General features: G+C 39.9%; 1 protein-coding gene across 1 annotated transcript; it reads left to right on the top strand.

The window, feature by feature from the left end:
- Nucleotides 1-22,219: 22,219 nt before the first annotated feature.
- Nucleotides 22,220-23,187, top strand: LOC123609446 (putative olfactory receptor 2B8). Its single transcript, XM_045500515.1, has one exon. The coding sequence runs from the start codon at nucleotides 22,249-22,251 to the stop codon at nucleotides 23,185-23,187; it is 939 nt and encodes a 312-aa protein (XP_045356471.1). The 5' UTR covers nucleotides 22,220-22,248.
- The last annotated feature ends 717 nt before the right edge of the window (nucleotides 23,188-23,904 follow it).

The raw sequence follows: 23,904 nt of genomic DNA on the forward strand, positions 1-23,904 counted from the left end.
GTTGCACATTTAGCCTGTCACAAATAACTGTATAATTATTTCTATTAAGAAAATTATTCTGCACAGATTTTTTGTGTGGAGACCACTGATCATATGTTTATACGAAATCAAAGGAGATATAAAATAGTGTGAAATACCGTATCGTCTCTTCAAATATTATGAGTATTTTATGCCCGCGTTGTACCTGTTTCTTTCACACTTCAATGGGTCATCCCCCAAACGTGATTCAGATTTTTAAAGTCTTAGAAGAATTAAAAATGCATGGTATGCCCAAGCATTTGAATATGATACAACTGAAGGACTCATTTTCTAATGCCTCTTAGGACAGTGTATAACTATTCATCTTCTTCAGTAGTAAGCATGGGTAGAAAATGGTCATCACCCAGCCTCATACGTGGCAATGTGTTTGGTCCAGTGTCACTAACTCTGCAAGGTAGCTCCCAGAAAGCTGATAATTGACGTAATGTGGATAGATGTCTGAGACCTTGTATAATACCAAAATATTGGTTTCTTTATGCCTTTCCTTATACTACTTAAAGTTTTGCATTATACTTCTTTGACCCATGATTACTTTGAGAATGTATGTGTCTTTATCTCTGTGTATTTAGCTCTGTATTTATTTTATCATAGGGAGTGATGTAAAACATTACAGATTATACATAATTACATGGTTGGATAACTTTTAAAATGTTTATTCTGATTAGGATGTCAATAAGGAATAATCCTACCTTTTTCAGGAATTTTATGAATTCTAATTGGTAACGTGTGAGATGGAAGTGTGCACAAGGAAGAGGAAAGTGTTTGTCAATGGATTTTAGAGTTCATATTCTAGCTGGTTCTGCACAGCCAATGAATTTTCAGAGTTCCTGTTAAACTGGTGTGATAATTTGAAGCATTTTTCAGCCAAAAGTTAAGAATTGTAATTGAATGGTGGTTTTTCAGGTTCTCTCTGATTGTTTAATTTTTTTCCTACCATACGAAAAACAAAAACAAAAAAACAAAAACCTGTGTCTTTCCCAAATATAATACAGTAGTTAGAGATGCAATACTGCCAAAATGTTTATGGAGAAATAGTGGTGATATTTTGTATGTAATTGAATTCTTCGTATAAGTACAGTCTGGGTCATGAGTTCCTATATCAGAATGCTTTTTCCACAGTAAGTGGTCATATATATATATATATATATATATATATATATGTATTTTTTAATGTTTATTTATTTTGAGAGAGAGACAGTGAGGGAGCAGGGGAGGTGCAGAGAGAGGGAGAGACACGGAATCCCATGAAGGCTCAGTGCTGTCAGTGAAGAGTCCAACACAGGGCTTGAACCTATGACGCATGAGGTCATGGCCCCAGCTGAAACCAGGAGTCAGATGCTTACCCACTGAGCCACTCAGGTGTCACCATACTATATTTTAATGCATGTATGGTGTGTGCGAATCCAGTTGTGTAGAAACATGAGACACATATTTATGATAACATCTCTCCTTCTCTCTGAATTTCTTTCTGATAGCCCTTCCTCTTTTCCCTTATACATTTTTACAACTTAAGTCTGCAACGTACATACATTTTTAAATTTAATTTAAATTTTTTTTCAATATATGAAATTTATTGTCAAATTGGTTTCCATACAACACCCAGTTCTCGTCCCAAAAAGTGCCCTCCTCAATACCCATCACCCACCGTCCCCTCCCTCCCACCCCCCTCAAATCTCAGTTTGTTCTCAGTTTTTAAGAGTCTCTTATGCTTTGGCTCTCTCCCACTCTAACCTCTTTTTTTTTTCCTTCCCCTCTCCCATGGGTTTCTGTTAAGTTTTTCAGGATCCACATAAGAGTGAAAACATATGGTATCTGTCTTTCTCTGTATGGCTTATTTCACTTAGCATCACACTCTCCAGTTCCATCCACGTTGCTACAAAGGGCCATATTTCGTTCTTTCTCATTGCCACATAGTACTCCATTGTGTATATAAACCACAATTTCTTTATCCATTCATCAGTTGGTGGACATTTAGGCTCTTTCCATAATTTGGCTATTGTTGAGAGTGCTGCTATAAACATTGGGGTACAAGTGCCCCTATGCATCAGCACTCCTGTATCCCTTGGGTAAATTCCTAGCAGTGCTATTGCTGGGTCATAAGGTAGGTCTATTTTTAATTTTCTGAGGAACCTCCACACTGTTTTCCAGAGTGGCTGCACCAATTTGCATTCCCACCAACAGTGCAAGAGGGATCTCATTTCTCCACATCCTCTCCAGCATCTATAGTCTCCTGATTTGTTCATTTTGGCCACTCTGACTGGCGTGAAGTGGTATCTGAGTGTGGTTTTGATTTGTATTTCCCTGATGAGGAGTGACATTGAGCATCTTTTCATGTGCCTGTTGGCCATCCGGATGTCTTCTTTAGAGAAGTGTCTATTCATGTTTTCTGCCCATTTCTTCACTAGGTTATTTGTGTTTCGGGTGTGGAGCTTGGTGAGCTCTTTATAGATTTTGGATACTAGCCCGATATGTCATTTGCAACTATCTTTTCCCATTCCGTTGGTTGCCTTTTAGTTTTGTTGGTTTTTTTCCTTTGCTGTGCAGAAGCTTTTTATCTTCATAAGGTCCCAGTAATTCATTTTTGCTTTTAATTCCCTTGCCTTTGGGGATGTGTCGAGTAAGAGATTGCTAAGGCTGAGGTCAGAGAGGTCTTTTCCTGCTTTCTCCTCTAGGGTTTTGATGGTTTCCTGTCTCATATTCAGGTCCTTTATCCATTTTGAGTTTATGTTTGTGAATGGTGTGAGAAAGTGGTCTAGTGTCATTCTTCTGCATGTTGCTGTCCAGTTCTCCCAGTACCATTTGTTGAAGAGACTGTCTTTTTTCCATTGGATGTTCTTTCCTGCTTTGTCAAAGATGAGGTGGCCATACGTTTGTGGGTCTAGTTCTGGGGTTTCTATTCTATTCCATTGGTCTATGTGTCTGTTTTTGTGCCAATACCATGCTGTCTTGATGATTACAGCTTTGTCGTCAAGGCTAAAGTCTGGGATTGTGATGCCTCCTGCTTTGGTCTTCTTCTTCAAAATTACTTTGGTTATTCCGGGCCTTTTGTGGTTCCATATGAATTTTAGGATTGCTTGTTCTAGTTTCGAGAAGAATGCTGGTGCTATTTTGATTGGGATTACATTGAATGTGTAGATAGCTTTGGGTAGTATTGACATTTTGACAATATTTATTCTTCAAACCCGTGAGCACCGAATGTCTTTCCATTTCTTTATATCTTCTTCAATTACCTTCATAAGCTTTCTATAGTTTTCAGCATACAGGTCTTTTACATCTTTGGTTAGATTTATTCCGAGGTATTTTATGCTTCTTGGTGCAATTGTGAGTGGAATCAGTTTCTTTATTTGTCTTTCTGTTGCTTCAGTATTAGTGTATAAGAATGCAACTGATTTCTGTACATTGATTTTGTATCCTGCAACTTTGCTGAATTCATGTATCAGTTCTAGAAGACTTTTGGTGGAGTCTATCAGATTTTCCATGTATAGTATCATGCCATCTGCAAAAACTGAAAGCTTGACTTCATCTTTGCCAATTTTGATGCCTTTGATTTCCTTTTGTTGTCTGATTGCTGATGCTAGAACTTGCAACACTATGTTAAACAACAGCGGTGAGAGTGGACATCCCTATCATGGTCCTGATCTCAGGGAAAAAGCTCTCAGTTTTTCCCCATTGAGGATGATGTTAGATGTGGGCTTTTCATAAGTGGCTTTTATGATCTTTAAGTATGTTCCTTCTATCCCGACTTTCTCAAGGGTTTTTGTTAAGAAAGGGTGCTGAATTTTGTCAAAGGCCTTTTCTGTATCGATTGACAGGATCATATGGTTCTTATCTTTTCTTTTATTAATCTGATGTATCACGTTGATTGATTTGCGAATATTGAACCAGCCCTGCATCCCAGGAATGAATCCCACTTGATCATGGTGAATAATTCTTTTTATAAGCTGTTGAATTCGATTTGCTAGTATCTTATTGAGAATTTTTGCATCCATATTCATCAGGGATATTGGCCTGTAGTTCTCTTTTTTTACTGGGTCTCTGTCTGGTTTGGTAATCAAAGTAATACTGGCTTCATAGAATGAGTCTGGAAGTTTTCCTTCCCTTTCTATTTCTTGGAATAGCTTGAGAAGGATAGGTATTACCTCTGCTTTAAACGTCTGGTAGATCTCCCCTGGGAAGCCATCTGGTCTTGGGCTCTTATTTGTTGGGAGATTTTTGATGACTGATTCAATTTCTTCGCTGGTTATGGGTCTGTTCAAGCTTTCTATTTCCTCCTGATTGAGTTTTGGAAGTGTGCAGGTGTTTAGGAATTTGTCCATTTCTTCCAGGTTGTCCAGTTTGTTGGCATATAATTTTTCAGAGTATTCCCTGATAATTGCTTGTATCTCTGAGGGATTGGTTGTAATAATTCCATTTTCATTCATGATATTATCTATTTGGGTCATCTTCCTTTTCTTTTTGAGAAGTCTGGCTAGAGGTTTGTCAATTTTGTTTATTTTTTCAAAAAACCAACTCTTGGTTTTGTTGATCTGCTCTACAGTTTTTTTAGATTCTATATTGTTTATTTCTGCTCTGATCTTTATTATTTCTCTTCTTCTGCTGGGTTTAGGCTGTCTTTGCTGTTCTGCTTCTGTTTCCTTTAGGTGTGCTGTTAGATTTTGTATTTGGGATTTTTCTTGTTTCTTGAGATAGGCCTGGATTGCAATGTATTTTCCTCTCAGGACTGCCTTCGCTGCGTCCCAAAGCGTTTGGATTGTTGTAGTTTCATTTTCGTTTGTTTCCATATACTTTTGAACTTCTTCTCTAATTGTCTAGTTGACCCATTCATTCTTTAGTAGGGTGTTCTTTAACCTCCATGCTTTCGGAGGTTTTCCAGACTTTTTCCTGTGGTTGATTTAAAGTTTCATAGCATTGTGGTCTGAAAGTATGCATGGTATGATTTCAATTCTTGTATACTTATGAAGGGCTGATTTGTGACCCAGTATATGATCTATCTTGGAGAATGTTCCATGTGCACTCGAGAAGAAAGTATATTCTGTTGCTTTGGGATGCAGAGTTCTAAATATATCTGTCAAGTCCATCTGATCCAATGTATCATTTATGGCCCTTTTCTTTATTGACCGTGTGTCTAGATGATCTATCCATTTCTGTGAGTGGAGTGGTAAAGTCCCCTGCAATTACCACATTCTTATCAATAAGGTTGCTTATGTTTATGAGTAGTTGTTTTATACATTTGGGGGCTCCGGTATTCGGCGCATAGACATTTATAATTGTTAGCTCTTCCTGATGGATAGACCCTGTAACTATTATATAATGTCCTTCTTCATCTCTTGTTACAGCCTTTAATTTAAAGTCTAGTTTGTCTGATATAAGTATGGCTACTCCAGCTTTCTTTTGGCTTCCAGTAGCATGATAGATAGTTCTCCATCCCCTCACTCTTAATCTAAAGGTGTCCTCAGGTCTAAAATGAGTCTCTTGTAGACAGCAAATAGATGGGTCTTGTTTTTTTATCCATTCTGATACCCTATGTCTTTTGGTTGGCGCATTTAATCCATTTACATTCAGTGTTATTATAGAAAGATACGGGTTTAGAGTCATTGTGATGTCTGTATGTTTTATGCTTGTACTGTTGTCTCTGGTACTTTGTCTCACAGGGTCCCCCTTAGGATCTCTTGTAGGGCTGGTTTAGTGGTGACAAATTCCTTCAGTTTTTGTTTGTTTGGGAAGACCTTTATCTCTCCTTCTATTCTAAATGACAGACTTGCTGGATAAAGGATTCTCGGCTGCATATTTTTTCTGTCTAGCACACTGAAAATCTCGTGGCAATCCTTTCTGGCCTGCCAAGTTTCAAAAGAGAGATCAGTCACGAGTCTTATAGGTCTCCCTTTATATGTGAGGGCACGTTTACCCCTTGCTGCTTTCAGAATTTTCTCTTTATCCTTGTATTTTGCCAGTTTCACTATGATATGTTGTGCAGAAGATCGATTCAAGTTACGTCTGAAGGGAGTTCTCTGTGTCTCTTGGATTTCAATGCCTTTTTCCTTCCCCAGGTCAGGGAAGTTCTCAGCTATTATTTCTTCAAGTACAGGTGTTTGCGCGGAGCGAGGAAGTTCCCTGGCAGGAACTGGTTCCCTTTGGGATTTTGGCTGGGGGATGGGCGAGGAAGATGGTGCTGGTGAGCGCCTTTGTTCCCCACCAAACTGAGCTCTGCCCTCCCGTGGCTCAGCAACTTTCCCTCCCTTTGTCCTCTAGCCTTCCCGCTTTCTGAGCCGAGCTGTTAACTTATGACCTCCCAGATGCTAAGTCACGCTTGCTGTCGGAACACACTGCCTATGGCCCCTCCACCTTTGCAAGCCAGACTCAGGGGCTCTGCTTGGCCGGCTGGCTGCCCCTCCAACCCGGCTCACTCCCGCCAGTCCGTGCAACGCTCACCGCCTCTCCATCCTTCCTACCCTCTTCCGTGGGCCTCTCGTCTGCACTTGGCTCCGGGGACTCCGTTCTGCTAGTCTTCTGGTGGTTTTCTGGCAGGTGTAGGTGGAATCTAAGTGATCAGCAGTATGCGGTGAGCCCAGCGTCCTCCTGCGCCGCCATCTTCTGCCGCTGTCGATGGGTCTCGTTTTTTATCCATTCTGGTATCCTATGTATTTTGTGGGGCATTTGTCTGTGTACATTCAGAGTTATTATTGAAAGCTATGGATTTAGTGTCATTGTGTTATCTGTAGGTTTCATGCTTCTGGTGATGTCTCTAGTCCTTTGCAGTCTTTGCAGTGTTCCGCTCACAGAATGCCCTTCAGGATCTCTTGCAGGGTTTGTTTAGTGGTCATGAACTCCTTCAGTTTTTGTTTGTCTGGGAAAGCCTTTACCTCTCCTTCCATTCTGAGTGATGGACTGTCTTGCTGGAAAAAGGATTCTTGGCTGCATGTTTTTCCTATTCAGCGCATTGAATACTTCCTGCCACTCCCTTCTGGCCTGCCAAGTTTCAGTGGACAGGGTCATGTGTGTACTACCCTTATGCATCTACCCTTGTGGGCTAAGGCCCGTTTGTCCCTAGCTGCTTTCAGAAGGCTCTCTTTTTCTTTGTGTTTTGCCATTTTCATAATTATATGCCATGGAGAAGGCCTATTCATGTTGAATCTGAAGGGAGTTCTCTGTGTCTCCTGGATGTGGATATCTGCTTCCTTCAGCAGATGAGGGAAGTTCTCAGCTATAATTTGTTCAGGTAAACCTTCTGCCCCTTTCTCAATCTCTTCCTCTTCCTCTGGAACTCTGATAATATGGACTACTACTACGTTTCTTTGAATCGCTTATTTCTCTAATGATCCCCTCATGGGCTCTTATTTTCTTACCTCTCTTTTTCACAGCTTCCTCTTTTTCCATTACTTTAACTTCTGTTTCACTAATTTTCGCCTCTGATTCCTCCTTCCTTGCTGTCACTGCCTCTAGTTTATTTTACATGTCATTCACAGCATTTCTTGTTTCACGGTAACTATTTCTTAGTTCCTTAATGTCTGCAGCAATAGACTCTCAGCTCTCTCCTATGCTTTTTTCAAGCCTGGTGATTAATCATATGATTATTATGTTAAACTCAATCAGATATGTTGTTTATATCTGTTGTGAGCAATTCTCTAGGTGTCATTTTCCCTGGAATTTCTTTTGAGGAGAATTCTTCCTTTTTGTCATTTTGGCTAGTTTTCTGCCCTTTATGTATTTTAACAATTTGTTATGTGTCCTGCACCAGCGAGCACTACTATATTAAAGAGGGGTCATAATGCTGTCCTGGGCCTGGGACTTCATGGGGTCTTTTTGAGCGTGTTGCTTGTTCTCTGTTGTTGTGAGTCTTGTTTCTTTATGTTCCTACTTGTAGTGGTGGTTTGGTCCTTCCACCAGGTGTGGTTTGATGTGTTCATTAAAGTAACCCTGGAAAAATATTAAAAGGTGGGGGAGTGGTGGTGGAAGAAACCTTATCCCGCACAAAGAGAGAAATGACAGGGGAGGGGAAAACGTAAAGGAAAAAAGGAGAAAAAATTGATCCAGGAGAGAATCAGAGAAACTACATAGCTTAATCCAGAGAGAGAGGAAAATAAAAAGGCGATACACAAGAGGTATAGACAGAATAGATTAAAAATGTCTGCTTAAAGGAAGTAACAACTAGGATCGAGAAGAGAAGAAAGAAGAGGAAGAAAAGGAAAAAAATAATATTTGTATAATAAGAATTTTCCAACAATCAAATCAGAAAATGTAAAAGTGCTGGACCCATATCTGATGGCGCGTTGGAGCCGGTGACAGCGCTGACCGGGGGGAGGGGACGTCTGGTTCGGTCAGTGTCAATGCCGCTCCTGTGGATCTGCAGTTAGCAGGTGGGGTGCGGTCAGGGTTTGGTGTGGGGGACCCACCTCCTCTGTGGCCCTACTGTCCATTCCCTGAAGCCCGGGCGTATGGTGATGGGGAGAACAATGGTGCCACCCCAGTCTCTGCTCCCCAGACCGGGTGTCACAAGCCACTCTGTTGAGGCCATCCTCGCAGTGTCGCAGGGGTGCGCGTGCCCCAGGGTGTCCCACTCTGCTCAACAGGCACCTCCCAGGCGCTCCACTGGGATTCTAACCCTGATGTCTGGAAGAATCCTGCGCCACAGCCCAGTCCGTGTCAGTGCCGCATCCCCCAGCCAGAAGTCATTCACATTTAAAATTAATAACTGAATGGTTCCTCGTTATAGATGTATATGTGAATATATGGGGAAATGTGAAGAAAATCTTAACTGCTTTGTAAAACATCTAGGTAAGCACAGAGGAAAGCTAGTGTAGCTGGAGTGGTCTAGGCGGTTACTTGTCCTCTGTCAGATCTGTGAACCAATAGAAGAGACAGATTAGGTCTCCTCTGGCCTTGTCCTCCATAGTCATTGTCCCTGAGGATTGCCATGTCTGGGCAGGGCTCATTAAGAGTGTGGGACATCCGTTCCCCAGAGACGTCAGCAGCGGAAGGGATTTGGTTCTCTGTGCCAGCCCAGCCCCAGCTCAGAGTCACGGCACCCTCTCACCTGCTCATAAGGGTCTCAGTGTCACACCCGCAGGTCACCGTACTCGGGAAACGATACTGAGAGTTTGTGACTGCCTTCATCTTCTACCTCCGAGAGGCAAAGGGCAGATCTCTGGTGCGACATGAGGATCTGTGAAGTCATCCTGAGAAAGTGTCCTTTTGCTTAAGAAAAATGCATGGATGACCCAGTTCTGGTAGAGTCAGCCTTTGTATTTCCTGGAGACACTGATCCTACATGTCCCTGCTCCTATCCCCAGAGCTGTAATTAGGCAGTAACTTGGAATGAGGTAGGAAAGTGGCTTAGATCCCACTGAGAAGGTGAGTAAAGGTGAGTAAAATGGCACTAAGTCTCTGTGTTGCTCTGGGAATAGATTAGTTTATTTTCAGTTGCAATTGTTCGAACACAAAGTGGTTTATCTGTATGCTTACATGGTGAATTGTGTAACATAACACACCCTGAAAGTTCATGACATATAAGAACTGAGTGTAATTGTTCTTTACTGATGCCACCAGGTAATTCCTAGACTTTTGATTCTATGTAGTATATGCATCGCACTGATCTGTGAACATGTGGAAAATAATTAAATATTCCTTGTTTCTGGGAATAACATATGGGTTTCAGGATTAGAGTACTAGAGTATGACACTATATGCTTTCATACTTTCCCTTTGGTTCCTTATTGTGTGTGAATTTAGATAATATTTCTTCTCTATGCTTAAAACTTATTGTCAGTGGCTATCAGTATTAAATATGTATTTTCTCCCCAAATATCTGAAGTGTTCATGGAATTTTAAAAACCGATGTTGAAAATTACAACAGGGAAGTTCCATTTTATGTATTTTTTGTCAAGGAAAATTATTTTGACTTTATTTTCACAAGAAGTGGTGATCCTTCAAATGAGTTCTAATACCGAGTTGAATGGGCAGCCTGGTGGCTCAATCAGTTAACCGTCTGACTCTTGATGTCAGCCAGGCCATGATCTCATGGCTTGTGGGTTCGAGACCCACATCTGTCTCTGTGCTGACAATGCAGAGCCTGCTTGAGATTCTCTCTATTCCTCTCTCTGCCCCTCCCCTGTTTGCGCTCCCTCTCTCTCTCTCCCTCTCTGAAAATAAATTTTAAAAACAGCATTTTGAGAAGAAAAAAGGAATAACAAACCTAAACGTTTACATGTAGATGAATTAGAGAAGTGTCATGGTGTGTATGTGTGTGCATGTGTGATTGCACTGAGGTGATATGTAAAATACTCTAGGTCCCTTTTTTCTGTCCTTGCACACGATCATGAATGGACTCTTGTATGAACGCTGTTGGTGACCTGCCCAGATGCTCTTTACCTGCTGGGGCTCCTATCCAAACCCTAGTTGGTATGAGTGTGGGCTCCAAGGTTCAGAGCCATTCTCTTCTTAAGAGAATTTCCTTCAGCTGAGAGGGAGCCACATTGCCAAGGGCTCTGGGGGACACGGTGGGGGCAGCTTATAGCCAGTGACAGACTTAGGGGATGTACAAAAGGTGCCAACGCCAAGGCAGGACTGAATCTGATACAATCCATGCCCCAGAGCTGTGCTGCCCAATAGTTTAGTAAGTAGACACATAAGTTTTTTACATTCAAATTCATTAGAATTAAATAAAATGTAAAATTGAGTTTCTTAGCTAGGACGTTTAAAATGCTCAGGTATGACAGGTAGAGAGTGGGCATAGTATTGGAAAGTGAGGACAGAGAATTTCTACCATCACAGATGGGTGGGTCTTCTGGAGAGTTCTGGCCAGCTTCTCATGGGATCAGTCTCCTGCTCTGTTCCACTGGAGACCACATCCTTGCTTAGCAACATTCTCTGCTGTTTTCCTTCCCTCACCCCATTTTCCCGAGAGCATTCCCTGAATAAACAACACGCAGTGGAAATCCTACTTCATCGTCTTCCATAGAATCTGCCCTACAGCCCAGTCGATGTTCATCACATGTGTCATTTCCTATGTAGTGATGGCTGCATTCCCCTCATTTGCTCGTCCCCCATCATCATCTGAGGGCTCTTCTCATATGTCTGAGGTCAGCTCAGACCCATGAGACAGAAGCATCAAGAAAACAACAACGATTCAGTCATAGCCCTGAGGCTGTGGAAATCTTGCCCCCACTTTTTCAGGATTCATTCAGGAACCGGATAGGGCAGCGTGTGTATGCTAAATATATCAGTGAATGTTATGTATTTGAAATGTCTTAGAGACATTAGCTTGAGATCTTTTCCTTTAAGATGTGTAGTGTGCATAGACTAGTATCCAGTTTTGTGAAACTATGTACTTTTTCCACTAAAACTTAGAATTGTATGTCAACATTGAGCTATTATAGTAATTTGAAATTCCTACTCTATCACCTTATGTGTGTCAGTACTAAGTATTTAGCCTCTCACATTTGATTCAATTCTCTTAATTATTATTGCAACATTGCATTCTTCTGACATGTCATTGAATTATATACTTTTTTGATGTGAATTATTACATAGAATGGCAATGTCTTTGTTTTGTAGGTTCTGTGTAATTTTATTTTCACTAATAACCTTTCTTTCTCTCCATATATGATCTGTGCTTTTTCCAAGTATTTATCTCTCATATGCAAAGTCATAATATAGGTGTAATCTATCACTGGACTTTCCTGTATCGTGTCATATTGTGATAGTTGCTAGGGACCCATACTTTGCTCCTTTGCCCAGGAAGGACGTGTTCAGTATTTCCAGCCAGTTTCAATTACGTAGTTTTCCAGATGAAGCCATCCCTCTTACTGTAATCAGTCATTTGATGGTACCAAACATAGATGATGGTTCTTAGTCTAATTTCACCAGTCTTTAAATATTGTTAGAAGGAAATGAAATGCAATTTTCCATTAACCGCAGGGGACACATGTCCTTTCTCTTGGAAGATTGCTCTGTGTGGTGCACAAGCTTTAAGAGGGGTGGATGTGGAGAAGGGGAGGAGGAAGGAACAGAGTGACCCAGATGACCAGAACATACTCCTGAGTCTCGATGGGAGAATGCATTTCGAAGTCTGATCTTTCCCATGTCTCAAGTTACTAAAGGATAATAAATTTCCTGAATGGTAATGAGAACAACAATAGCAGAAGATGATAGACTATGATATGAGTCATGTAGTTCCCTCCCCACGTGCAATCCAGCACGACATTGGGAGAAATTTTCTTGTGTCTGCTTCAGAGCGCATCTCCTTTGTCTGATATTTTCTTTTTCAACTGAAAATCATAATCATTTTTGTACCTGTCAGATAGATAGCCATTATGTATTCTTTTACACACACACACACACACACACACACACACACACACACACACACGATCCTGGAAAGCAGCAAATCATATGTACAAGTTCATCTCACCAGGATTTTATCTTTTCTCAATTGTCTTCTTTGTCCTGATTGACATAATATTGTTAACATATCATGATTTTATTCTAAAGGTGCAGTAGTATATCGGTGTTTTCTTGGGATGAGTTTACATTTTATTTTTGCCCTTCTTCACTTTGGTAGTGTTTCCTTTATCAGGCACATTAAAAGTTTGTGGGCAATCTATTTCAGGTAAATGTATCAATATGTGTGCGTGTGTGCATGAGACTCAAGCATGGTTTGGTGTCATTTGTTCTTCTGAGCTGGTGTGACTCAGAGGACACATCCTGTTGCACACTTAGCCTGTCACAAATCACTTTATAATTGTTTCCATTAAGAAAATTTTGTGCATAGATTTTTTGTGTGGAGACCACTGATCATATGTTTATATGAAATTAAAGGAGGTATAATATAGTGTCAAATACCAAATCCTCCCTCCAAATATTATGAATATTTTATGCCCGTTTTGTACCTGTTTCTTTCACACACCAATGGGTCCTCCCCCAAACCTGATTCAGATTTTATTTTTTTTTATTTTTATTTTTTTATTTATTTTTGAGACAGAGAGAGAGCATGAACAGAGAAGGGACAGTGAGAGGGAGACACAGAATCTGAAACAGGTTCTAGGCTCTGAGCTGTCAGCACAGAGCCCAACACGGGGCTCGAACTCACGGACCGTGAGATCATGACCTGAGCCGAACTCGGCCGCTTAACCAACTGAGCCACCCAGGCGCCCCAAACCTGATTCAGATTTTAAAGTCTTAGAAGATAAAAATTCACAGTATGCCCAACCATTTGAGTATGATACAAATGAAGGACTCATTTTCTGATGCCTCTTAGGTCAGTGTATAACTATTCATCTTCTTCAGTTACAGTAACCATTGGATGAAAATGGTCATCACCCAGCCTCGAACCTGGCAATGTGTTTGGTCCAGTGTCACTAACTCTGCAGGGTAGCTCCCAGAAAGGTGATCATTGACGTAATGTGGACAGATGTCTGATTTTGTATAATACCAAAATATTGGTTTCTTTATGTCTTTCCTTATACTACTTTAAGTTTTGCATTATAACTCTTTGACCCATCATTGATTTAGAATGTATCTGTCTTTATCTCTGTGTCTTTATCTCTTTATTTTATCCTAGGGAGTGATGTAAAACATGTCAGGTTGTACATAATTACATGGTCGGATAACTTTCTAAAATGTTTATTCTGATTAGGATGTCAATAAGGAATAATCCTACCTCTTTGAGGAATTTTACGAAATCTAATTGGTAATATGTGCAATGGAAATCTGCAGAAGGAAGAGGAAAGCGTTGGTCAATGGATTTTAGAGTTCTGATTCCAGCTGGCTCTGCATGGCCAATGAATTTTCCGAAATCCTGTTAAATTGGTATGGTAATTAGAGGCATTTTTCAGGGAAAAGTTGAGTACTGTAATTGAATGGTGGTTTTTGGTGTTCTCTCTGATTTTTTTAATTGTTTTACTACCATACCAAAAAAAAAAAAAAAAAAAAAAAGAAAGAAAAGAAAAGAAAAACAAAAAGAAAAGAAACTTTGTCTTTCCCAAATATAATACCTTAGTTAAAGAGTCAATACTGCCAAAATGTTTATGCAGAAATAGTGGTGAGATTTTGAATGTAATTGAATTCTTCGTGTAAGTACTGTCTTGTTCATAAGTTCCTATATCAGAATGCTTTTTCCACAGTGTGTGGTCTTTATATATATGTGTATATATATATATATGTATATGTATATGTATATGTATATGTATATGTATGTGTATATATATGTATATATACACACACATATATATACATATATATATAGAGAGAGACATACGTATGTATTTTTTAATGTTTATTTGTTTATTTTAAGAAAGAGAGAGAGTGAGGGAGCAGGGAGATGCAGAGAGAGAGGGAGAGAGACAGAATCCCCAGCAGGGTCAGGGCTGTCAGCGAAGAGTCCAACACAGGGCTTGAACCCTCAAAACATGAGATCATGGTCCCCGCTGAAATCAAGAGTCAGATGCTTAACCCACTGAGCCACCCAGGTGTCATCATATTCTGTTTTAATGCACACGTGGTGTGTGCAAATCCAGTTGTGTAGAATCATGAGACACATATTTATAATAACATCTCTCCTCTCTGCATTTCTTTCTGATTCTTTCTGATAGCTCTTCCTCTCTTCCCTTATACATTTTTACATAACTTAAGTCTGGAACGTACATACATTTTATAGTACTTTAAGTCCTAGTAAGCACAGACTGAAAGAACTTATATTCCTATCACTGATGGAAACACAAGGCCCATTATTTGATTTTTCTTACATTAAATATTAATGATTTATTTTTTTTGAGGCTTTCTTTTTTTTAATTTTATTTTTTATATTTTTAAATTTACATCCAAATTAGTTAGCATATAGTGCAACAATGATTTCATGGGTAGATTTCTTAGTGTCCCTTACCCATTTAGCCCATCCCCCTTCCCACAACCCCTCCAGTAACCCTCAGTTTGTTCTCCATATTTACGAATCTCTTCTGTTTTGTCCCCCTCCCTGTTTTTATATTATTTTTGTTTCCCTTCCCTTATGTTCATCTGTTTTGTCTCTTGAAGTCCTCATATGAGTGAAGTCTTATGATTTTTGTCTTTCTCTTACTAAGTTTACTTAGCATAATACCGTCCAGTTCCATCCACATAGTTGTAAATGGCAAGATTTCATTGTTTTTGATTGCCGAATAATACGCCATTGTATATATATACCACATCTTCTTTATCCATTCATCCATCGATGGACATTAGGGCTCTTTCCATACTTTGGCTATTGTTGAGAGTGCTGCTATAAACCTGAGGGTGCATATGCCCCTTTGAAACAGCACACCTGTATCCCGTGGATAAATGTCTAGTAGTGCAATTGCTGTGTTGTAGGCTAGTTCTATTTATAGTTTTTTGAGGAACCTTCATACTGTTTTCTAGAGTGGCTGCACCAGCTTGCATTTCCACCAACAAAGCAAAAGAGATCCTCTTTCTCCGCATCCTGGCCAACATCTGTTGTTGCCTGAATTGTTATTGTTAGCCTTTCTGACAGGTGTCAGGTGGTATTTCATTGTGGTTTTGATTTGTATTTCCTTGATGATGAGTGATGTTGAACATTTTTTTTCATGTGTCTGTTGGCCATCTGATGTCTTCTTTGGAGAAGTGTCTATTCATGTCTTTTGCCCATTTCTTCACTGGATTATTTGTTTTTTGAGTGTTGAGTTTGATAAATTCTTTGTAGATTTTGGATACTAACCCTTTAGCTGATATGCCTTTTGCAAATATCTTCTCCCATTCAGCCTGTTGCCTTTTAGTTTTGCTGTTTGTTTTCTTCGCTGTACAGAAGCTTTTTATTTTGATGAGGTCCCGGTAGTTCATTTTTGCTTTTGTTTCCATTGCCTCCAGAGATGTGTTGAGTGAGAAGTTGCTGTGGCCAAGATCAAAGAGGTTTTTATCTGCTTTCTCCTCGAGGATTTTGATGGCTTCCTGTCTTACATTGAGGTCCCTCATCCATTTTGAGTTTATTTTTGTGTCTGGTGTAAGAAAGTGGTCCAGGTTCATTCTTCTGCATACCACCGTCCAGTTTTCCCAGCACCACTTGCTGAAGAGACTGTCTTTATTCCATTGGATAGTCTTTCCTGCTTTGTCAAAGATTAGTTGGCCATATGTTAATGGATCCATTTCTGAGTTCTCTATTCTGTTCCACTGATCTGAGTGTCTGTTCTTGTGCCAGTACCATACTGTCTTGATGATTACAACTTTGTAGTAGAGCTTGAAGTCTGGGATTGTGATCTTGTTTTTCAAGATCGCTTCGGCTATTCGGGGTCTTTTCTGGTTCCATACAAATTTTAGGATTATTTGTTCCAGCTCTGTGAAGAACACTGGTGCTATTTTGATAGGGATTGCATTTAATATGTAGATTGCTTTGGGTAGTATCAACGTTTTAACAATATTTGTTCTTCCTATCCAGTAGCATGGAATCTTTTTCTATTTTTTCGTGTGTCTTTTTCAATTTCTTTCATAAGTTTTCTAAAGTTTTCAGTGTATAGATTTTTCACCTCTTTGGTAGATATATTCGTAGATATATTATGGTTTTTTTGTGCAATTGTAAATGGGATAGATTCCTTGATTTCTCTGTGTGTCGCTTCATTGTTGGTGTTTAGGAATGCAACTGATTTCTGTGTGTTGATTTTATATCCTGCAACTTTGCTGAATTCATGAATCAATTCTAGCAGCTTTTTGGTGGCATCTTTTGGGTTTTCCATATAGAGTGTTATGTCCTCTGCAAAGAGTGAAAGTTTGACCTCCTCCTGGTCGATTGGGATGCCTTTTATTTCTTTGTGTTGTCTGATTGCAGAGGCTAAGACTTCCAATACCATGTTGAATAACAGTGGCGAGAGTGGACATCCCTGTCTTGTTCCCGACCTTATGGGAAAAGCTCTCAGTATTTCCTCATTGAGGACAATATTAGCGCTGGGTCATTCATATATGGCTTTTATGATCTCGAAGTATGCTCCTTCTATCCCTACTTTCTTGTGGGTTGTTATTAAGAAAGTTTGCTGTAGTTTGTCAAATGCTTTCTCTGCATGTATTGAGAGGATCATATGATTCTTGTCCTTTCTTTCATTGATGTGATGATTCACGTTAATTGTTCTGTGGATATTGAACCAGCCCTGCATCACAAGTATAAATCCCGCTTGGTCGTGGTGAATCATTTTTTTAATGTATTGTTGGAGCTGGTTGGCTAATATCTTGTTGAGGATCTTTGCATCCAAATTCATCAGGGATATTGGTCTATAGTTTTCCTTTTTAGTGGGGTCTCTGTCTGGTTTTGGAATCAGGGTAATGCTGGCTTCATAGCAAGAGTTTGGAAATTTTCTTTCCATTTCTATTTTTTGGGACAGTTTCAAGAGAACAGGTGTTCACTCTTCCTTAAATATTTGGGAATTCCCCTGGAAAGCCATCTGGCCCTGGACTCTTGTTTTTTGGCAGATTTTTGATTACTAATTCGATTTCCTTACTGGTTATGGGTCTGTTCAAATTTTCTATTGCTTCCTGTTTCAGTTTTGGTAGTGTATATGTTTCTAGGAATTTGTCCATTTCTTCCAGATTGCCCATTTTATTGGCGTATAATTGCTCATAATATTCTCTTATTGTTGTTTTTTTTTTTTTTTTTTTTTTTTTTTTTTTTTTTTTTTTTTTTTTTGCTGTGTTGGTTTTGATCTCTCCTCTTTCATTCTTGATTGTATTTATCTGGGCCCTTTCCTTTTTCTTTTTGATCAAACTTCCTAGTGGTTTATAAGTTTTTTAATTCTTTCAAAGAACGAGCTTCTGGTTTCATTGATCTGTTCTACTGTGGGTTTTTTTTGGTTTTGATTGCATTAATTTCTGCTCTAATCTTTGTTATCTCCTGTCTTCTGCTGGTTTTGGGTTTCATTGCTGTTCTTTTTCCAGCTCTTAAGGCATAATGTTAGGCTGTTTATCTGAGATCTTTCTTCCTTCTTTAGGAAGGCCTGGATTGCTGTATACTTTCCTCTTATGTCCGCCTTTGCTGCATCCCAGAGTTTCTGGGTAGTGCTGTTATCATTTTCATTGCCTTTCCTATACTTTTTAATTTCCTGTTTAACTTCTTGGTTAGCTCATTCATTCTTTAGTAGGATGTTCTTCAGTCTCCAAGTATTTGTTACCTTTCCAAATTTTTTCTTGTGGTTGATTTCAAGTTTGATAGCATTGTCGTCTGAAAATATGCACAGTATGATCTCTATCTTTTTCCACTTACTTAGGGCTGATTTGTGTCCCTGCATATGGTCTATTCTGGAGAATGTTCCATGTGCACTGAAGAAGAATGTATATTCTGCTGCTTTAGGATGAAATGTTCTGAATATATCTGTTAAGTCCAACTGGTCCATTGTGTCATTCAAAGCCATTGTTTTCTTGTTGGTATTCTGTTTAGATGATCTCCCCACTGTTGTGAGTGGGGTATTGAAGTCTCCTCCTATGATGGTATTACTATTGGTGAGTTTCTTTATGTTTGTGATTAATTGCTTTATATATTTGGGTGCTCCCACATTTGGCACATAAATATTTACAATTGTTAAGTCTTCTTGGTGGATAGACCCATGATTACAATATAATGCCCTTCTGCATCTCTTGATAGAGTCTTTATTTTAAAGTCTAGATTGTCTGATATAAGTATGGCTACTCTGGCTTTCTTTTGTTGACCATTAGCATGATAGATGGTTCTCCATCCCCTTATTTTCAATCTGAAGGTGTCTTTAGGTCTAAAGTGTGTCTCTTGTAAACAGGATATAGCTGGGTCTTGTTTTCTTATCCATTCTGTTACCCTATGTGTTTTGATTGGAGCATTGAGTCCATTGACATTTAGAGTGAGTACTGAAAGATATGAATTTATTGCCATTATGATGCTTATAGAGTTGGAGTTTCTGGTGGTGTTCTCTGCTCCTTTCTAATCTTTGTTGCTTTGGGTATTTATTTATTTATTTATTTATATTTTTCATTGTTTCTTGCCTCAGAGAGTCCCCCTTAAAATTTCTTGCAGGGCTGGTTTAGTGGTCACAAACTCCTTTAATTTTTGTTTGTCTGGGAAACTTTTAATCTCTCCTTCTATTTTGAATGACAGCCTTGCTGGATAAAGAATTCTTGGCTGCATAGTTTTCTGACTCTGCACACTGAATATATCCTGCCACTCCTTTCCGGTCTGCTGAGTTCCTGTAGATAGGTGTGCTGCAAACCTGATCTGTCTTCCCTTGTAGGTTAGGGACTTTTTTCCCTTGCTGCTTTCATGATTCTCTCCTTGCCTGAGTTATTTGTGAATTTGACTATGATATGCCTTGTTGAGGTTGGTTTTGGTTGAATCTAATGGGGGTCCTCTGTGCTTCCTGGATTTTGATGTCTGTGTCTTTCCCCAGGTTAGGAAAGTTTTCCACTATTATTTGCTCACATCACCTTTCGACCCCTATTTCTCTCTCGTCCTCTTCTGGGACCCCTATCATTCTGATGTTCCTTTGAATGGTCACTGATTTGTCTAATTCTTAATCATGCTCTTTTACCTTAATCTCCCTCTTTTTTTCTGCTTCATTATTCTCTATACGTTGTCCTCTGTATTGCTGACTCTCTGTTCTGCCTCACCCATCCTTGCTGCTGCTGCATCCATCTCTAATTGCAGCTCACTTATAGCATTTTTAATTTCATTCTGGCTATATTTTACTCCTTTTTATCTCTGTAGAAAGGGTTTCTAATCTATTTTTGACTCCAGCCAGAGTTCTTGTTATCATGATTCTAAATTGTGGTTCAGACATCTTGCTTGTATCTGTGTTGGTTAAATCCCTGCCTGTCATTTCTTCGTGCTGTTTCTTTTGGGGTGTATACCTTCATTTTTGTCATTTTGAAGGGAGAACAGGAATTAATGAGGTAGAAAAATTAAAATTAAAAAAAATTAAAATTAAAAAAGTATTAAAGTTAAAAAATTAAAAACACACACAAATTGAATAAATGATGCTAGATCCTAGGTGTGTTTTGATCTGCGTGTTGAAAGTAGTTTGACAGATTAGAGAGAAAAAAGAGGGGGAAAGGAAATCATTTGAGATTTTGAAAAAATGAATACACTGAAGTAGACTAAAATGAGATGATGGGGTTAAAATAGAATTTGAAAAAATATACACAAAAGTAAATAATATAGTAGGAAAAAATAAAGAAAAATGCTTTTATTAAAAATTAAAAACAAAAATGAATTTTTCTGTTTCTATATTCAAGAAAGAGAAACGAAATGAAAAAGGGAAAAAAGAAAAAGCAAAAAAAAGAAATTGTTTGAAAATTTGAAAAAGTGAAGACACTGTATTAGACTAAATAAAATGATGGAAGTAAAATAGAATTTGAAAAATTTACATAAAAGCAAACATATGGCAAAACAATTAAAGAAAAATATTTTAATAGAAATTGAAAGTAAAAATGAAGTTTTTCTCTTTCTGCATTCAAGAAAAAGAAACGAAAAAGGGAAAAAAGGAAAAAGAAAATAAGGAGATCATTTGAAAGTTTGAAAAGGTGAATACACTGAAGTAGTCTAAAATAAAATGATGGAAGTAAGGTAAAATTTGAAAAAACTTAGACAAAAGTAAAAAATATAGTAATGACAATGAAAGAAAAATATTTTTAATAAAAATTGAAAATAAAAATGAATGTTTTCTCTTTCTGTATTCAAGAAAAAGAAGTGTAAAAGAGGATAAAAAAGAAAGAAAGAAAATTGAACAGATGGACCTGCTAAGAGATTGAAGCAGGACTGAAACTACTTCGTTTTCCCCTACAGGTCAGTCCATGTAGCTCTTTACAGTCCTTAAATTAAGCTGGTGGTGAGGTTTTGTTCTTGAAGAGCAAAGTTCGCTCAGTTGCGCAGGGCTTGGTGTAACAGCTCCGATCTCCACTAGATGGCGCTGCTAGCCTACTGGGGTGGATTGTTGTGGTGCTCGTAGGTGCATATGCACATGCGCAGGAATGGTGAAAATGGCGCCATCCAGCTACCCAGTCTCTTCTCCCAGAGCAGCAATCACGCAGCAGTCCTCTGTCTTCAGGTCTCGTCCACTCCCCTCTTTTTTACTTTCTGTAACCAGGCTCCAGGCAGCACCTCTCTCCCGAGTTTTGTCTCAGATGCGGCTGTTTTCCCTGGCCCCTTACTTCTGAAGGACTGCGGCCTTGACCCATTCAGCCCCTCTGCGAGAGGGTCTCACTGAGTAATGGCTGAATGAGCAATGGCCGAATGTCAGCTGCACCCAGGAACGCCCACTGGACTCTGCTGTTGCTGATGCCCCGAGACTGTGGCCAGGTGCCAGCCCGCTCCAAAGAAAGATTGCAAGACAGTGGCGCCTCAGCGTTTCAGGGACGATGGAAAATCACAACACACATCTGGCACCAGGCTTTACCGTCAACAACCTTGCCCCAGAACCAGTGAAGTTGGCTGCCTTCCGGGGTCTGCTGGGACCAGGTGGCTTCAACAGTCGCTACCAAATGTCCTTCCAGCAGTGGAACCACTTTTCCCCGTGTGGCCTGAGAACCTCCCAGACCCCACTCTGTTCCTGGGGATTCACCTTTCCCACCAGAGCACTGCCACGTATCGAGCTGCAGAGTTGCAGCCTTTGCGCTCCCCTTGTTTCAAGTCTTAATGGAATTTAAACCCTCTCCTTTCTCCTTTCTCCCTTTTTACTTTAGTCCCTGCGGTTGCTTCCAATTTTCCACTTTCCTCCAGCCGCTTTTGGGGAGGGGTGCTTTTCCTGTATTCTCCGCCCCCACCCCCCGCAGTCTCCATCCTCTCTCTGCTCGCAAAAGCACCTCCCTTCCTGCGCCTTCTCGTTCCCCAAGTTCACTTCTCCGTGCCACGTACCTGCTGAATTCTGTGCTTCAGGTTGTGCAGATTGTTGTGTTAATCCTCCAGTCAGTTTTCTAGGAGTGTAGGATGGCTTAGTGTTGGTCTGGCTGTATTTCATGGATATGAGACACACAAAATACTTCCATGCTGTTCCGCCATCTTGGCTCCTCTCCTCATTAACAATTTACTTTTTATGGTAATGTGGAACGAAAGTGGAACTAATTGATCAATGTAATGAGTACACCATTTATTCAAATAGTTACTTATAAAATGCCATGACTGGTCTTAAACATGATAAACACACCTCCTGCCAACTTTTGATTTTTTTGAAGATTTCTCTTAAAAATTACTAAATGCTTGATCTTGACAGGAAACATGTGGTAAGAAAGGATGGACCCGAAAAATGGAAGTTCTTTCACGGGCTTTATCCTGCTGGGTTTCTCTGACCGGCCTCAGCTGGAGCGAGTCCTCTTTGTGGTTCTTCTGATCTTCTATCTGCTCACCCTGCTGGGAAACACAAGCATCATTGCATTGTCCCGCCTGGACCCACACCTGCAGACTCCCATGTACTTTTTCCTCTCCAACCTAAGCTTTCTGGACCTGTGTTACACGACCAGCACTGTTCCTCAGCTGCTGGTTCATCTCAGGGGAACAGACAAGTCTATCTCCTTCGCTGGCTGTGTAGCTCAGCTGTTTGTCTCTCTAGGGTTGGGATGCACAGAATGCATTCTGTTAGGGGTGATGGCATTTGACCGCTACGCAGCCATCTGCAGGCCCCTGCACTACACAGTGATCATGCACCCCCGTCTCTGTGCCCTGATGGCTTCTGCATCGTGGTTCATTGGTTTTGCCAACTCCTCGTTGCAGTCGGGGCTCATCTTCCTTGTACCACTATGTGGGAGAAATAAAATAGACCACTTCTTTTGTGAGGTCACCCCACTGCTCAAGCTTGCCTGTGTTGACACCACTGGGAATGAGAATGAGATCTTCTTTGTCAGTGTGATCATTCTCCTCATACCTGTGGCATTAATCACGTTCTCCTATGGTCAGATAGTCAGGGCAGTGTTAAGAATAAAGTCAGCTTCAGGGCAGAGGAAAGCGTTTGGGACATGTGGGTCCCACCTCACAGTGGTTTCCCTGTTCTATGGCACAGCCATCTACATTTATGTCCAGCCCAGCAACAACTACTCCCAGGATCAGGGCAAGTTCATTTCTCTCTTCTACACCATCGTCACCCCCATGGCCAACCCCTTCGTGTATACCCTGCGGAACAAGGATGTGACAGGAGCAATGAAGAAAGTGTTCTGTCAGGACTATGACTCTAGATGACTGGGGGGGGGGGGGTAAGATCCTGTCATGAAAGACTTTGAATGCCACAGTCTTTCAGATTTCTGTGTCCTCAACATTTCCCCTGACAACTCTCATGGGGACTTCCTTAATTCACTCTTTTATGCAACAGAGTGTTCAAACTCTAAGTTCCTGGACGCATTGCAGCCTCCAGAGATGCTGAGGTAGTGTTCCTAGACCATCTGCATCCTATTAATATTCAAAATGTTTCTCAGGATTTTCTTGTTTCACCACCTTTGGGAACACTTTTCCATGGCTAATTGCAAATGACAGTTACACACACCATAATACATAGCAAAATAAAAATAAAAACGACCAGAACACTGTAATAAATATTAATATTTTAGCATTTTCTAGCAATTGCCGGAGCTTATTGCTTATTCTTGCAGTTTGATCATGGCTCTGTTACAACATTCGTAGCCTGACTGGATCACAGCTTTTCCCCAGAAGTAGGAGGGCAACTGTAGGAAAAAAAATTTAGCTGATAGAAATCTTGCTAACATCCATCCTGATAAATTTATTCAGATCTCAGTCTGTGGTGTAATTTCGCCATCGTGATAATGTTTTCCCTTTGAAACAGAATTCTTTGTTTTTCAAAAAAATTGTCTATAGAATTGCTTTTTATTATTTTATTTTTAATTAATTTTTTATTGTCATTCCATTAGAGTTAACCTACAGTGTTATATTCCTTTCCGGTGT

The sequence above is a fragment of the Leopardus geoffroyi genome, chromosome B2 (genome assembly GCF_018350155.1).
Source record: "Leopardus geoffroyi isolate Oge1 chromosome B2, O.geoffroyi_Oge1_pat1.0, whole genome shotgun sequence".
Classification (NCBI taxonomy): domain Eukaryota; kingdom Metazoa; phylum Chordata; class Mammalia; order Carnivora; family Felidae; genus Leopardus; species Leopardus geoffroyi.